We start from the raw sequence: 15,945 nt of genomic DNA, 5'->3' as shown, positions 1-15,945 counted from the left end.
AAAATAATTTAAGGTGATGGTAATGTAATAATCTAAAGGAGAAAAGAATGTATGAAAAAATGGAGGGTATTCAATGTTCAAGCCTCATGAAAAATCAGAGAATATGTCTATAGGAAAATCGAAACTTCTTCAGGAAATAATGAGATATAAGAATATTAATACATTAAATTAAATTAAAACATTAAAAATATAAATAATAGGGCCTCCCTTGGTGGCACAGGTGGTTGAGCACCACTCTGGGAAGCTGTCCGCAGCCTCTGCAGTGCTGGTTCGATCCCAGCCAGCTGGGGAGGGTCCCACATGGCTCAGCAGACCTCTCCTGTCTCGCCCGCTGCTCCCCTCAGCAGTGTATTTCGTCAGTATGCCTGTTCTGTTCCCTGCTCTGTCTCTGGTGAATCTTATCACCCTCCCGCTCATCTGGCCTGTACCCTGGCTCTTGTATAAATAAATAAATAAAATAAATCTTTAAAAAATATATATATAAATAATAAGTCTTCCATTACAGCCAAACTCTAATCGCAAAGATATTATACTTGCCATTCTGGTAGATATAGAGTAAAAGATGCATGTTTTCCCCCATATTACATTTTTGTACTTTAAAATGATGTTAGATATCTATCTCCAATATCCATATATTTGTGGTGAGACAGTCAACTCTGAACTACATGCTGTCCTGAAAAATCTGGCTAGAACTGAACAGTGGTCTGTTTGACCTCTGTTTGCCCTTTGTACCAGTACTTTAAACCAGACTGTCCAGCTTGTAGTTGTTATCTCTATGGCTGTCAGAGTTCTGTGAGGTGAAAGTGTTCAAGAGCAAGGAATGAGAAAAGGGGAACCTGAATAAACTATGTACATTTCTCTCAGCCCGTGCGAGAGAACATTGTTGACTCAAAGATTATTCATGGACCCTGAGAACAAAACATAATATGAATCAAAAGCCTAGAGGCAGCCCAATAAATAAGAAAAACCATCTTAATAAGGTTATCTCTCTACCTGCCTGTCCAAATGCTTTTCCACCTGTGCAGATCCATTCCTGCCTGGCCAGCTGTCTCCACACCTGATCCCTACTTACCTGATCAGCTGTCTCCTTCTCGGGCCCCATTGCTATCCCACTATTCCCAAATTCTACCTAGTTATCCAACTGTTTCTTCAACACGCCAGCTCAATACCTTGCCTGTCTGTCCGTCTGACCCCTCTACACGGCCAAAGGCCTTTTTACCAGCCCCACTGCTGTCCAACCCAATCAAATATCTTCCTCGCCCTCCAGCCCCAGTTACTCCCAGCTTTTCTAGTGGTTTCCCTCGTCTACCAGCCCCAATTCTTTCTCGCCCACCTGACCACCTACCCCACCCACCCCAAAATTCTCCAATTCCTGATCCTGACTCACAAAACAAGTTATTTTACAAAACGTTCAGACCCAAGAATGTCCTTCCAACACAGCGTTCTACCCCAGCCACTCTAACGCCTGCCCTTGTTCGCCGTTCCCTTCCAGCTCGACTGGTTGCTTCCCCATCCCCTTTGGAAGCTCTTCCTCTTTTGAAACCTTCCTGTTTGTCCAGTCATCCCCCTCATCAATCAGTCCCTACTCTTTCTTATATTGCTCCGTTACCTGAACATTTTGCTAGCTTAGATTCTTTCCAGCCAGTCCAACAGTCTATTCCACAAACCACAACATTGTCAAATCTGCCCCAGGCCTTTGTAGACCATCCACCTGCCTCAGTGCTCTCCCTTCCACCTCCCTGTCATTCTCCAGCCTCTTCTTTGTCTTCATCTCCTTCCTCCACGTCATCTTCTCCTTCTATGCAGTTTTCTTCCTCTTCATCCAGCCTTTCCTCTCCTTCACTTTCCTCTTCTACCTCTCCATCTTTGCCTCTACCTGTCCCTCTTTTTTCTTCTCCATTGCATTCATCTCCCTCTCCACATTTGCCTCTAACTTATTTAGATTTTCCCTCTCCAATTCCTCCTTGTTCTTCTTCCTTTATGATTTCTTCTTCCTTTCCCCCCATGCTTCAGTCTCCCTCTCTTTCTGTCTGCCCATCTCCTTTCATTCCTATCCATCCCTTCAATCCTCCTCACTGGGGGAAGAAAGTAGAGAAGAGAAGAGAAGAAAGTGGAGTAGAGAAGAAAGAAATAGAGAAGAAAAAGTTGAGAGACGACAACTTTAAAGGTAAATAAATCGAGTTCATTAGATATTTTGTAGATTTAGCTTTATTTCGTTTGGGAAGGGCAATTGAAGGGGATTATATGAGCACAGGAAAGCCTAAAACGAAGAGATGAATAATCTCTCAATGTCCAGGAACTATTGTTGAATACCTTCTTGCTCTCCCTGCTCTCTCTGTGGTCACAGAAGGATAGTCAGCAATTTGGTAACTGATTATTCCAGTCTGTCCAAATAAGATATATATGGGTATTGGAGATAGGTCTCTGTTGCAGGTGGCCATGGGTCACCTTTCAAAACATTTGTATCCTCATTGAATTGGATAATTGAATTAAACTGAATCAGGAAAAAACGCCCTTGAGATTCACATGACTGGTCTAGTGCAGCAGTAATCAGCTATTTAATACACCTCATCCTCAAATAAGAGACCCCACATCTTCCTTTGTTCTTTGTCTTTCACTTTTACATGTACTGAGATGTATCATGCTATAACATTTCAGAAGATGCAAAATTCTAGTAGAAAATGATGTAATCCATTAATAATTTTTTGGTGATACCCCTTAGAAGTGGCACTAAAAGTAAACTCTACATTAAGAGTACCCTTCTGTAGCATGAAAACCATGCTTATATGTGTGATACAACTGAAAACAAATGTCTGGATATCCTCTATTTCACCTAGTAAAACAGAATGGAAATTCCTGCCTACTCTAAGATTAGAGGAACAGCTACCAGTCATGACATTAACTCAGAACTAAGAGTAATGCATTATATTACTATCCAGTGAGGAATCCTCTTAAATAATTGAGGACCTACTTTACAAAGCTACAGAAATTCCTTCTATATCTATCCCAAGCAATAGAGAAATAGGATTTCTTAACCAAAGCCATGAATAACTGGGCATTCCTACATGAAGGGGAAGTACTTTATTGGCACTGTAATCCCACATACATTTTTATTCTACAATTGACTGCCTGGAATTCCTGTCCTACTAGGCCTGTATATTTCTCCAATATCCTTATATGTGATTATCTGGACACACACACCATACACACCCATATTACATAAGTGTGTTTTTTATGTGTATATAGAAAGAAGTTAATTTCATTGAAATGTACTAAACTTCTTTTATGTGTGGTTCACAGAGTTATAAATAATGCCTTGCCTTCATCATTGTTAAAATGTGACTACAAGCATCAGAAACATCACTCATTCAAAATCAATTGTGATAAAGAAATGAAGGAAAACAGCAGGACAGACTTGTCCATGAACAAAGATGTATTCCAGCTTAAACTAGAGGAAACTCAGAAACTCCTAGAAGATCAACATCTGAGCAGTTTGCAAGTATGAAATTATAAATATGTGACTAACATTTTAACATCTAATAATAATTCTGTCCCATTTTTTCAGTGTTCTCCACTAAAGAAATGTATGTCATTCGTCAATGGTAGGCTATTAGAGAGAGTGTGGGTCGATCCACATAAATTCATCATGAATGTTAGGGTAATAATTTTTTTAATTTTTTCCTTACCTTTCACTCATTTTAATCTCTGTTTCCTCCGTCACTTTTTCCTTCTCTTATATTTAGAAAAATATACTTTATAAAGGTAGTTTCTGACAAACATGAACTCTATTTGAAAGTATAATGTAATATTCTAATATGCAGTCAGCATGAGAGCTCTACCACATGGACTATGAGATAATTTCAATAAAAAGATGCAGCTCTACCAGCAGGAAGCCCACACTAGCCTCATTCAATTCCAGTGATGGCTTCAGAAAAAAATACCACTTGTAAATAATTGTTTTTTCAGAATTTCACATGCTATTTGAAACTTTTAAGAAACTCCCTACTTTGAGTGGAATAGAAACAGCAAAATTTTTTCCAAGCTATAACCATGGTAGAGTATTTGGGTAGTTACTTTCAGCATAGAAGTTAAGGCCAACACACTTTATTACAAGTCTTTACTAGCTCCCTCTTTTTCACTCTGAGACCCCTCTAGGAATATTGAGTATTTACATACCTACACTGTCCATAGTCATTTTACTCTATTTTGTGTGCCAGAGAAAATTGGACTCTGCTCAGTGGTGTGTTGTGTCATTAATTTGAGCAATTAAAGGTTTCTAAGCTATAAAAAAGTTTGTTTGCTTGCTTTTTCAGAAATTTTGTGATGAAGTTAATCAGATAACAAATTCTGAAACCCTCTCAAGTATAGACAGTCTTGAGGCTGGGGAACATGAAAAAATATATTTAACAATTAATAAGGAGCCTTCTCCATCAATCCAGCAGAATTCCTTCCAATCAGCAAATCTGCAATCAACTAATCTAAGCTGCTTTGATGAAGATAAACTGTCATTCTCTAAAACTCAACGTATAAATAATTGGCTTGTCAAATTAGACGATCCAAAGACTCAGACTTTCACACCTTTCTCAGATGTTTTAAGTAAACCTTCATGTGAACGTTTTAATACTAAACAGCAAAATTCATCTGCCCTGAGTAGTACTATCCAAGGAGCCACAAATACCACTAATAATTCAGGAGCCTCTGTAGATAATCCACCCATATTTGTACAAGATAAAAATATGGAAAAGATCTCTGAAACTAGCACAGTGAGGACAACTGACTTCACTTCCGGAGCACTCAAAAGGGAAAGACCATTAGTTACTGAAAGCCCAATCTTTAAATGCAGCAAAGCCTGGACCACTCCAGATTCTCTACCCCAGGAAATGACTTCATTTTCAGACCAAGAGAAATATCCTGAATTAACTCGAGAAGATGGAACTACTTCAGCTCCTACTTCATTTGTACCCGCAGCAACACTTTTAGCTTTGCCATCTAGTACACAATCAGCTAGGCCTTTACCAAAGAACAGTAGATGTATAAAAGAAATGAACCCAGTGCAGTGTTCTGATAAATTAAGGGAATTGAAAGATGTTAAAGATGAAAATATAAAATATCTTAACTGTAATAAACAAGAGTTTTTTTTATTTTCAGACAATTTTGAAGCCACTTGTATACCTCACAACTCTGAGTCAAAAGATAAAAAACAAAAAATATTGGAAACATCAACATCATTATCTAATTGTGACTTATTTGGTGAGCACAAGAAATTGGAATACAACATTCATGCGAGAGATGATGTGAGGTTTCTTAAAAGTATTTTAAAGAAAGACTCTAAATATGAACATGATTGTTTTAAGGCACTACTTATAAACCAAGGCTTTAAGTTAGGAAATCAGAAAGCAGCAACTATCAGAGATAGTATTGAATTAACAAAAGAAAAAGGGAAATTTGAAGAAATCCCAAAGACTATTAAAAAACTGAGGTGGTTTGATGAAACTGGAGATATAGGAAAAAATGCTGAAGAAAATCATTCGCTGAAAAATAGAATAGGAATATCACAACAGTGGTCTCAACCATTCCACATTCAAAGTGAAAGTGATGTTGCCAGCAACATGATTTCAGTTCCTGCTTGTGCTGTAACTTCTGCTGATAGGAAAAAGCCCACAGATGATTCTGTCTCTGAAAATGTCACTACTTTAGGAGAATCTGGAACAGACCTTGTGCCTTGGAACAGTTTTATACCTTCAGGTTATAATATTGCTAAACAAGCCTGGTCAGCTTCACAAAAGGAGGAAAGTCAAGCCCCTAGTGGTGACTCTAAAACTGAGAAAACTCTACAAAACTGTGGAGCAAAAGTAATTAGAAGAACAAGATCTGCTAAGGTCCAACCAGGCTTTATATACACAAACAGAAAAGGCACTGTTATTCAACCACAGTCTGCAAACAAAGCCAACACATTTTTACATGCTCAGGGTAAGATAATTGTACCTCATCCTCCTCCTAAATCTCCTTCAAATATTAGGAGTGCTAAAAAGATACAGGTGCCTCAGTGTCAATCAGTAAAGCCTGAAAATTCTCTGAATTTTATTACACCTGACTGTTTTAATTCAAAACATGTGCATCCAACAGAACCTGAACTGAATCAGTGGAATCAAGAAATTGATCTTCCATTCTCAGATGTCTGTTCTGACTTAGTCAATGTGATGCCATCTCTACCATATCATTCTTCTGAGTGCCAAACTTTAGCAAAAATAAATCATCCAAGTAGCACTCAAATGGTTGCCCATCAAGATAGGACATTATGTTGTACCCAAAGGTGTCCTGATCATGACAAAAGCCATCACTCTGTGGCTCTTAGATCTAAAGAACCCATTACCTTGTGGAAAAGACGGCATAATGCTTTAGGTCAAAATGAAAAGACTGCCGGTAAGAATAAATGTATGTATTTTTATAGATAAAATGCAACTCTTTGAATTAATGTGAAATGTTTCTTACTAAAGTATGACAGTGTGTACTTTATAGATATTAATGTTGAATAATGACTTACCCTTATAGAAATAATTTACCTCCCTTATTATATAGGTAGAATAAAAAATTGATTATGAGAAAGGACTAAAGATACAGCTGATTTTAAACCTCCCTATTTTATGGATGAGAAAACTGGCACACATAATGAAAGTATATAACCCAGGATCACACAGCTGGTTCAAAACAGAGTCAGGATTTTGTATTATAGCTCCAGTGTTCTTACCCTTAGGAAAAAAATCTAATTTTCCAGTATAGAGGTTTCTCAAAATATTAAAAACTCCTAGTTTTATACCCAAAGAATGTCAATACAGTAATTTGAAGAGATATTTGCACTCCTATGTTCATTGCAGCCTTATTTACAAAAGTTAAGTTATAGAAACAACCTAAGTACCACAGGACAGAGGAGTGGATTAGAAAAATGTGGTGTATATACACAATGGAATACTGTTCACCTATAAAATAAAGATGAACTCTTCCCATTTGCAACAATATGGATGGAACTAGAAGGAATAATGCTTAGTGAAATGTCAGAAGGAAAAAGACAATTATGAGATAGTTTCATTTGCATGTGTAATATAGAGAAACAGAAAGTCAGATAAAACAAAACCAATAACAAATCCTAGAAAACTGTGGAATCACGGCTACAAGAGGGGAAGGGAGAAAACACAGCAGAGAGTGCACAGGACTGTGGGTGCCTAGCGGTAGGTGTAGTGTGAAGACGTGCATCTGGAGAGGTGTGATCCTATATATGAGTCACCTACAGTGTTATAAACCAATGTTACCTCAATAAAATAAAAGTAGAAAAGATGAAATAGTGGCATTTGGGACAAAGTGGATGGACCTTGAGGTGATTATGTTGAGTGAAATTAGTCAAATGAAAAACAGATTTTTGATGGTTTTGCTCATCTGAGGATATAAATACCAAAAAAAAATGCACAAAAACAGTAGAAGAAATAAATATTTGAACTCCGCAAAAAGAAGATAATGGCAATCAGAAGGAATGAGAAGGGGTGGAGGGGTAGGGGAAGAAGGCAGAAGGAGTATGGGCACAGGTGATTTGGTGGAGAGACTAAATAAATAAAAACATAAATAAGTTAAATTTAAATACTAAAATGTGACTAGTTGTGGACTTCTAGTGAGTCCAAACCTGGGACACAATGGGGAGGGAAATCAGACATGGGGGACTGTCGTGTCCAACATGCAGTAAATCTTTATTGTCTTAGTGCTCATTATATACTATTTTAATTGCAGCAGGTGTAACATCAAAGCATACCATATAATGATAACATGTATGAATGATTAGTCTATTTTCTTACTATTATCTATTTACTTCAGACAGTAGGGTACCAGGTGGTTAGTTCTCACACACATAATCTTATCGCCCCCTAGCCAGAGCCTGGGAAGTTCACTCATTATTTTTGTTATTCTCAAACTGTGGAGATGTACACAGGTCACTTCCAGGCTCTCAACACCAAGTCCTATCACCCAGAGGTTTTCCTCCGAGATGCATGTGTTTTCACATGCCTTAAAGACTTGGGTCAAGGCCCTTCTGCTCACTGCGCAGGGTCTCTCCATTTTGTTATTCTCAGACTGTGGAGATGTAGAAGCCTGACTCCACGCAGGTCACTTTCCAGTCTCTCAACACCAAGTCCTGTCACTCAGAGGTTTTCCTCTGAGACACATGTGTTTTCACATGCCTTAGGGACAAAGGGGCAAGGCCCCTCTGCTCACTACACGGGGTGGCCGCCTCCAACAACTAGTGGCTAGTTATTGGACAGCGCATCTCCAGGATTCAGTTTTCTCATCTATAAATTAAAATGATGATTAAAAAAATCTTATTTCATGGAAGCAAATTATTCTAGGTAAAGATTTGTATTACTGTGTGTTAGTCACTATTCTAAGCACAGTTCACATATGGAAAAATGTAATTCTTCCAATAACTCTGTGAGGTAAATAATATTACTTCCATGTTATACATCAGGAAACTGAGGCACTTAGAGGGTTAATAATTTGTACAAGTCACATAGTATAAGTGGCATGGCAAGGAGACAGTGTATCTCTGGTAGCTATGTTAGCTACCTGGCTGTCTAAAAAAACACATTAAAACTATGTGAGGGGATTGAGATGTTAACTAACCTTATTGTGGTAATCATTTTGCAATATGTATGTATGTCTTCACATTATACACCTTAAACTTACCTATGTTATGTATCAATATCTCAAGCTGGACATAAAAAAAATTATAAAATGAAAAATGAATAACCACAGATTTTTCAGTGATATGTATGAAAAAGAAATAGCACATTGATCAATACAGTGTATGGAGAGCACAAAATTACAAAGGAAGATGGGAATCAATTTTCAAAATCATCTTTTCTAGCTGAAATGTAAACCAAAACTAATAAGGTTTTCAGTTTAACAGATATAATCATGATGCCATGTATTTGCTTTCAATTTACTTTTTAAAGTTTTTTTGCCATTTTAAAAGTATATCTTAATACAAAAGAATGTATGTAATATCTAAGAACAAGTTAAAAACTTAATAAGGACCTTGTACCTGTTGCCCAGTTTTAGAAATAAAAGATCACTAGAATCATTGAAATCCCATGATTCGCCCCAACTGCATCCTCTCCCTCTCTTATAGAAGCCATCAGTAGAATTGTGTTAGTGGTTCTATGCTTTTCTTTATAATTTTACTGTAATTTTGTGAATATATCCCAAGCAATATTATTTAATTTTTTAGCACATAAGTGCAATTATTTCATTTATAATTTGCTTTTTCAACCAATTTGGTTTTTTAGATGCATTACTGATTAATTTAGCAATACTTCATATTTCATTATTCTACCACATTACATTATATGAATATACAAAAAAATTTTGCCCTTTATTGGACATTTGGGTTGCTCTGGTTTCTTACTTTTATGAGTAATGATTCTGGAGACAGTTTTATTTGTCTGATAAACATGTGGCTGGATCATAGGGTATGTGTAGTTTCAACTTTATTAGGTAATGTGAAATACTTTTCTACAGCAATGTGTGAAAGTTCCCTTTACTACAGGCTCACCAGAGCTCTGTCAGATTTTTTAATGTTTTCAATCTACCTGGGTCAGAAGTGGTATCTAATTATAACAATTCTGTTGCTCCAGTTACTAATGAACTGAGCATTGTATGTTTATGGGCTATTTGCATTTCCTCTTCTTGAAATGTCTGATCTTGGGTTTTTTGGTTTTATTAGATTTTGTTTTGTTTTGTTTTTTGAATAGAAATTCTTTATATAGTCCAAGATTCTGTGTCAGTTATACGTGTTGCAATTATTTTCTGCCAATTTGTAATATGTAGTTTCACTTTCTTGATGAATAAAAGTTCATTTTAATGTGGTCTTTTCCTTTTCAGTTTGATTGTATGTATTTGTGGCTTTATTCTTTTTTCATTTTACATTTCTAAGAAGAGAGATACCCATCTTGACAACTGTTTTTTTTTAAATGCAAAACTAAATCAAAGAAAAAGAATAATAGGAGCTTACGCCTATTATTACCCTTAGTTCTTATAAAACTAACATAATTTTAGCCAATAATAACTAAATCTGTGGAAGCATAGCTGTGTGCCACATTATTCTAGGCTGCACAGGCTTGGGTCTGAAGACCAATTAAAGTGGTACAAGCCTAAAAGACATAGTAACTGTGTCTCAAAAATAGTAGCTGTGTCCTCAAAAATGTGAGGGATTATGTGGAGAAAAAAAATAATTTAATGGGCAAAAATTACGTAAGAGAGGATTTGAGCTACAACCACCACCTATGAAAGATAAAGCCCATTTGGGGTAATAGGTCCCCATTCTATACTATTCAGGCAGAGATTGAATGTCCAGATCCTTGAATAAGAGATTGAACTAGTTAACTTCTTAGATCTGCCATTATTCTGTGAATGTTTTCAGAGTTTTCCCTTTGGTTTATAGTTGAGAATACTACAAATTTAAAAGCATATAATACTTATTGAAAATTACTTGCTTTATTTTGAGTTTTGGTAGTAACACTGCCATATCTAGAATTTCTACATCAGACTAGAAATTGACCAGAGATGCTAGTGCAAACTATATTATATTTGCAAAAATACCAAGGTTCTCATCTATTGTACTAACTATTAGATAGCATTGTTTATGTGTGTGAGTGGAACCATACACAAATAGTTTTAAACATATACTGTGTCTTTTCTTGTACTCGATCTACAATCAACAAAATTGAACATCTACACAAGGAACAATGAAACGCAAATATAGTATAAATGACACTCTAATACAGAGTGTTGCTAGATCTTGACTCCAAAAGAATTACAAATAGGCTGAAGGAAAGGAGATATCTTGACTCTGCAGTTATATGGCCAAGGAAATTTTCATTTTAGGTATTTTTACAAGTTCTTCAAAGAAAGAAAAGAGGAACTTTGTAAGATTTGTAAGATTTAGGGGACAACAATTCCAAGCTTATAAAACTATTGATATATAGAAATTTTATTGCTTACCCAAATGATCTTACTAGAAACTATAGCATAAAGCACATTTAGCATATGGGTGATAATAAACATAATGCAGTGCTTTTTAAACTATAGGTCACGACTTATTAAAGATTTATGAAGTTAGTGAACGGTGACTAGCACTTTTTTAAATAAAAGATAATTTTAGAATCAGAATGTTCTAGAGTAGAAACTTCCAGTGGGCATCAGATTTTAAGTGTAAATAAGTTTGACAAAGCTGTCTATGCATCTTGAATCCCAATGCAAAATACCTTTCTTTCAGTGTAACGCTATCAACTCAGAATGAAAATTATTTGTATAGAGGGTAAGAACTTGAATTTCAGATTTTAGAGTCCAGCTGCTTGAAACTAAATCCCAGCTTTGTTCTTTACTGGCTTTGTGACCTTGGGCAATTATCCTCTCCTGTGGCTTAATTTCTTTAAGAAAAGTAGTGCCTTTAGCTCTTGGAACAATGCCTGGGCAATTACGAATGCGCTAACAAATTAGCTAGAATTATTATCCTTACTCTAAAAGATTGGATGTTTTATTACTAGCCAGCTTTCTTTGGGGGGGGGCGGGATCTTTGTGGGTTTAGGTATATAGTTATATATAGTTTTATATGTTTAGTCATATGCATATAACTATATACACATATCTCTGTTAGGTAAAGATATATGAAGCTATGTATGTATACTTATATAGAGAGTAGCAATAGTACTATGATTCAATATTCAAACCCATGTTTTCTAGCACATAATTTCAGAGCTCCAAATTCTTCCATTTTTTACTCCTACCTGAACTCTTATAACGAAGCACACACACACACAAGATGTGTGCATGCTCACACACATACTTGCATGCTATGTCCCAGACTAATTGAATTTTCTACACTTTGGTTCCAAGGAAATTCTTAATTATACATCATTGTTTCTTTGTGCCTTTGCACATAATGTCCTTTACAACTCAGAGTCCTTTTCCTTGGACACTTTACTGCTATTCTAAAGTGGACCTCAGGCATAACCTTCTCTGTGAAACCTTTCAGGATTCTCAGACACTTGACTTACTGTGTTTTCACTTAACTCTGTTTATGGCTTTACAGCCAATCTAAGTACTTTAGTGTAATTTATATCCATTCTAGACCAATGCACTGCAGGTTTTTTATTGTATCACTGCATTTTATGTATTAGCTATATAACATTACTTTTCTCTCATTAATAATCCTAATGCTTAATATTAAATGTCTTATCAATTACAATGACTTCATTCCACATGCTATCATCATTACCTAATTTCTCAAGACACAATGTGCATTTAAGATAAAGTTTATTGTTAACAATTTTTTGTTAATCTTTGAATTTGTGATAAAATTTGTAACTATAATTATACTGTCATCATTATGTGACAAAAAGTTTATGAGACTACAAGTTTATGTATCTGCTCTGCCTTTTTATACCTGCACTTGCATTTCTAGTATGATCTTTGTGATTTTGCAAGAATGTTTTTAATTATACAAAAAAACATATAAATGACCGATATTCATATACACACCACTCACCTTAAATAATACAGGACCACACACACAATACATACCCTACAAAAGCCTTTTTAAAGTTTCTTTCCCATTTTGATACTCATTCAGGTACTACAATGTATCTGTTAACCCACAAAGCATAATTTAGTACATTGCAGGAAGTGAAAGAGCTTCCTGCCAACCCTCATACTTCCTACAAGATTATTTTGTGTACTGTATGCAGTATTTGACCCTCTACCTGTCAATCCTACCAGGGTCCCAATGCCAACTGCTTATTAATCATAATAAAATTTAATTTCTAACTTGTAGATAATGAATGTAAAATGGAAATTGATATGTCCTTCCCGCATAGGAGTGATTTATTTTGCATATCCTAGTGTTCCAGCACCATACTTTGAAAGTCACTGCTCTAAACTGTAAACCCCTCAGAAACAGAAATTGCCTAAAATTGCCTAAATCCCTCAGAAACAGAAATTTTGTTCAATCTATTATTTGTAACTGTCATGCATAGTACATATAAGAGAAGCTCAATAAAATTTGCTGAATGAATGAGATTTAGAATTTTTCTGTAATGTTTGAAGGTAACTTGGAAGTTTATGGTGGATATATATTATCTACTCAATTTTTGATATTATACTGGCATTTGTTTAAGATTCTACTGTTACAAGAAGAAAACGAATTGTTGAAAATAAGCAGAGAAGTCTGTTAGAGCAGAAAAGACAAAATCCTGGATCTGTAGGACAGAAGTACAGTGAACAAATGAATGTAAGTACAGTATTAGTAAAAGTTAATCTCTACTCATAGTGAAAAATTTCCTAGAAAGGACTATGCTCTTACTATGAACTGCACTACAACATAAATATAAATACAGCCAAAGTCATCGTAAAGCAGCCTTGGAATCTAGGCAAGAAACTTACTTTTCTAATTTGTAATATTCTAATTAGCCTACGGGAACAGTACTAAGGAAGACTTTAAACCAATTTTAAGAATTCACTATTTTATTATTTGTAGTCAACTCTGGAAATGTGACATTCACAACAGAGTTACTTAGATTATACATTAAAAATAAAAGTAAATTAGAGCAATAGGTAGAGGAAGCAAACATGCTAATCATAAACACTAATATAGTTCCATGTGTTTAGCATTCTATCTGGATCTAAGTTTCCTTGAAGATGTGACCAAAAAAAAATAGAATGAATTATATCGCTCTCCAGGAATACTGGTAATGATATTGTTTCAAATATGCTATATTAAAAGGCATTTCACATTGCGAAATCTTGTATAGGGTACTTTGAAGTTTATGATGGACAAAAACTTATCAACAGTCAACAATGAATAAAGGAGTGATTTCATAAAATGGTTTGAGGTTAAGATATGCAATAAAAGTTAAACATACTAATAGCAATTCAAAAATTAATGGAGATAATTCTGTGACCTACATATGACATTTTCTAGGGGGCTAACCTCATGCAAGTATTGAATTTAAAATATTTAAAAATCTACATGAGTGAATGGCATTTTTCTTGGTAGTTTCTGCTTTAAGTATTATTTCAATAGAACTGGAGTAAAATGTCATACGAGGAATTTAAGTTCCAACTTATAGGTTGAGGGTCCTTTTGTTTGTGTGTTGTAGGAACTATTTATATGGATAAGAATATTAATAAGTCATGATGTAATATTATCAACAAGCAAAACTCATTTGTACATTTATGTAAATAAGGTCCCATTTGTAACAGTTTTACTACTTAATAACATAGTGCTTACAAATGTAACTTCCTGATCACAAATGCAATAATGCCAACAAGTACTTCCTTATTAGCTTTCATGTTGTTCACATCAAACATCTCAAAAAATATAAATTGAATAATTTTTCCTTTTTTATTAATATATTTTAAATTTAAAATATTGATATATAGATGGTCTAACATAAGGAATGAACAAATTAGATTTTAAATGCATTATTAGTGCCCTCTCTAAATACATCTTTACTTTTCTGGCTCTTATTTCATGCTTGCTCCTTTCCATTCTGTCTTACAGACTTCAGAGTTCATCTTGTCTTTCTTTCCCGAAGTCCACTTACACTTTCCCATGTGCATCTTCCATTAGCCCAAAATCTTCCAAAGTCTTGGTAACTTTTAATGGGTATGCCTGAATCAAAATCAAGTTTTCAAGTTTAATTTTTTTCCATCCCTATTGTTTTCTTCTGGTTTTTCAGTTTTGGTGTTTCTTTGTTTTCACTGAAGAGCCTAAATAAAGGGTCAGTTATTTTAGTAGTAGCCCCTGTCACCTTTATCATACTGGATTTTTACCAGCCCACTCTAGAAGAGATGAATGGATTACAGAAAAAAAGTAGAATTGCACTTGGCATCATGGTCTCAGTCCAAGGTGCCTTAAGCCTCTCTAGAGTTTAGCCAGGATGATGGAGAGGGGCCTCAAACACCACATCCATTCCACTTCAGACCAGTACAAAGGCTAGTTAGAGCCATGTAGTTTGAGAGAAACCATAGTTTACTTCTTAAAGTGGAACAGAATGGGCGTGAAGAGACAAAGTATACCCGAACCCAGAGAAGGAGAGCTGGATCCCACGGAGAGCGCTGAGTACGTGTGCCAACTTCCAGTGCCCTGGGATTTCCTGTTTCCCACTTCTGTGCAACACTGAGGCAGCTCTTTCTGTTTGTAGTTTTGTCATCTAAGATACTTACTGTCCTTGGCATTAGCCATAATCAAAGGTTTTGGACCAGAAGTTGTGGTTCACCATATAATGATAAACCTCCAAGATTATAAACCTTAAGGTTTTTCATGTTTCCTTTAATTAGCACTTTTGTAGGTTGCCAACCCAACCTACTTCCCTCTTCCAAATACCCCAAAACATCACTACAACCTACAAAGTTTTTCAAAATCAACATTTTTTTAAAGTATCCAGTTTCCATGGGAAGGACTTAATTCCTGCAATTCTTTATATTTCCTCTAAAATATAGAAAATACATAAATGACATGAGTAATGATAGTTGAAAATATATACAAGTGTATAAAAGTTTCAAAAATCAATGTATATGTCATGAATTTTAAATGAGTTATGTTCTGATTTAATATTCTATTTTTATAGAATTTTGGACAAAGTGTCTGGCTAAGTTCAAGTGAGCCAAAACAAATTACAAGGAGTATTTCTAATACTGAAGAAGGTATGTTTTAATTTAAACATTTTCTTCTGAGCTCTGTTCCCTGTGATTTCTTTATTTTTCTTTTACTTATTTCCCCAAATCCTTAGATATTACATGACTGTTAGACCACCAATCAGAACCAGCACTCTCCTCACCCAGTACATGTAGGTTGTTGCCATGTAGGTTATTACCTTTATTTGAAATAATAACATATTGAACATC

The 15,945-nt window shown here is 35.3% G+C and overlaps 1 protein-coding gene across 8 annotated transcripts in view; it reads left to right on the top strand.

The window, feature by feature from the left end:
* Nucleotides 1-15,945, top strand: part of CEP126 (centrosomal protein 126) — a 92,778-nt gene that overhangs the window by 55,973 nt on the left and 20,860 nt on the right. For all 8 annotated transcript variants that reach the window (XM_037505727.2, XM_037505726.2, XM_054693255.1 and 5 more), the window contains 4 exons: nucleotides 3,301-3,499; nucleotides 4,314-6,423; nucleotides 13,215-13,327; nucleotides 15,669-15,744. In XM_037505727.2, the coding sequence (XP_037361624.1) occupies nucleotides 3,301-3,499; nucleotides 4,314-6,423; nucleotides 13,215-13,327; nucleotides 15,669-15,744 (2,498 nt within the window). The remainder of the gene's footprint in view (nucleotides 1-3,300; nucleotides 3,500-4,313; nucleotides 6,424-13,214; nucleotides 13,328-15,668; nucleotides 15,745-15,945) is intronic.

This window comes from Talpa occidentalis, unplaced genomic scaffold (genome assembly GCF_014898055.3).
Source record: "Talpa occidentalis isolate TD23 unplaced genomic scaffold, MPIMG_talOcc4v2.1 talOcc4.12, whole genome shotgun sequence".
NCBI lineage: Eukaryota > Metazoa > Chordata > Mammalia > Eulipotyphla > Talpidae > Talpa > Talpa occidentalis.
This window is presented reverse-complemented; position numbering and strand designations above follow the sequence as displayed.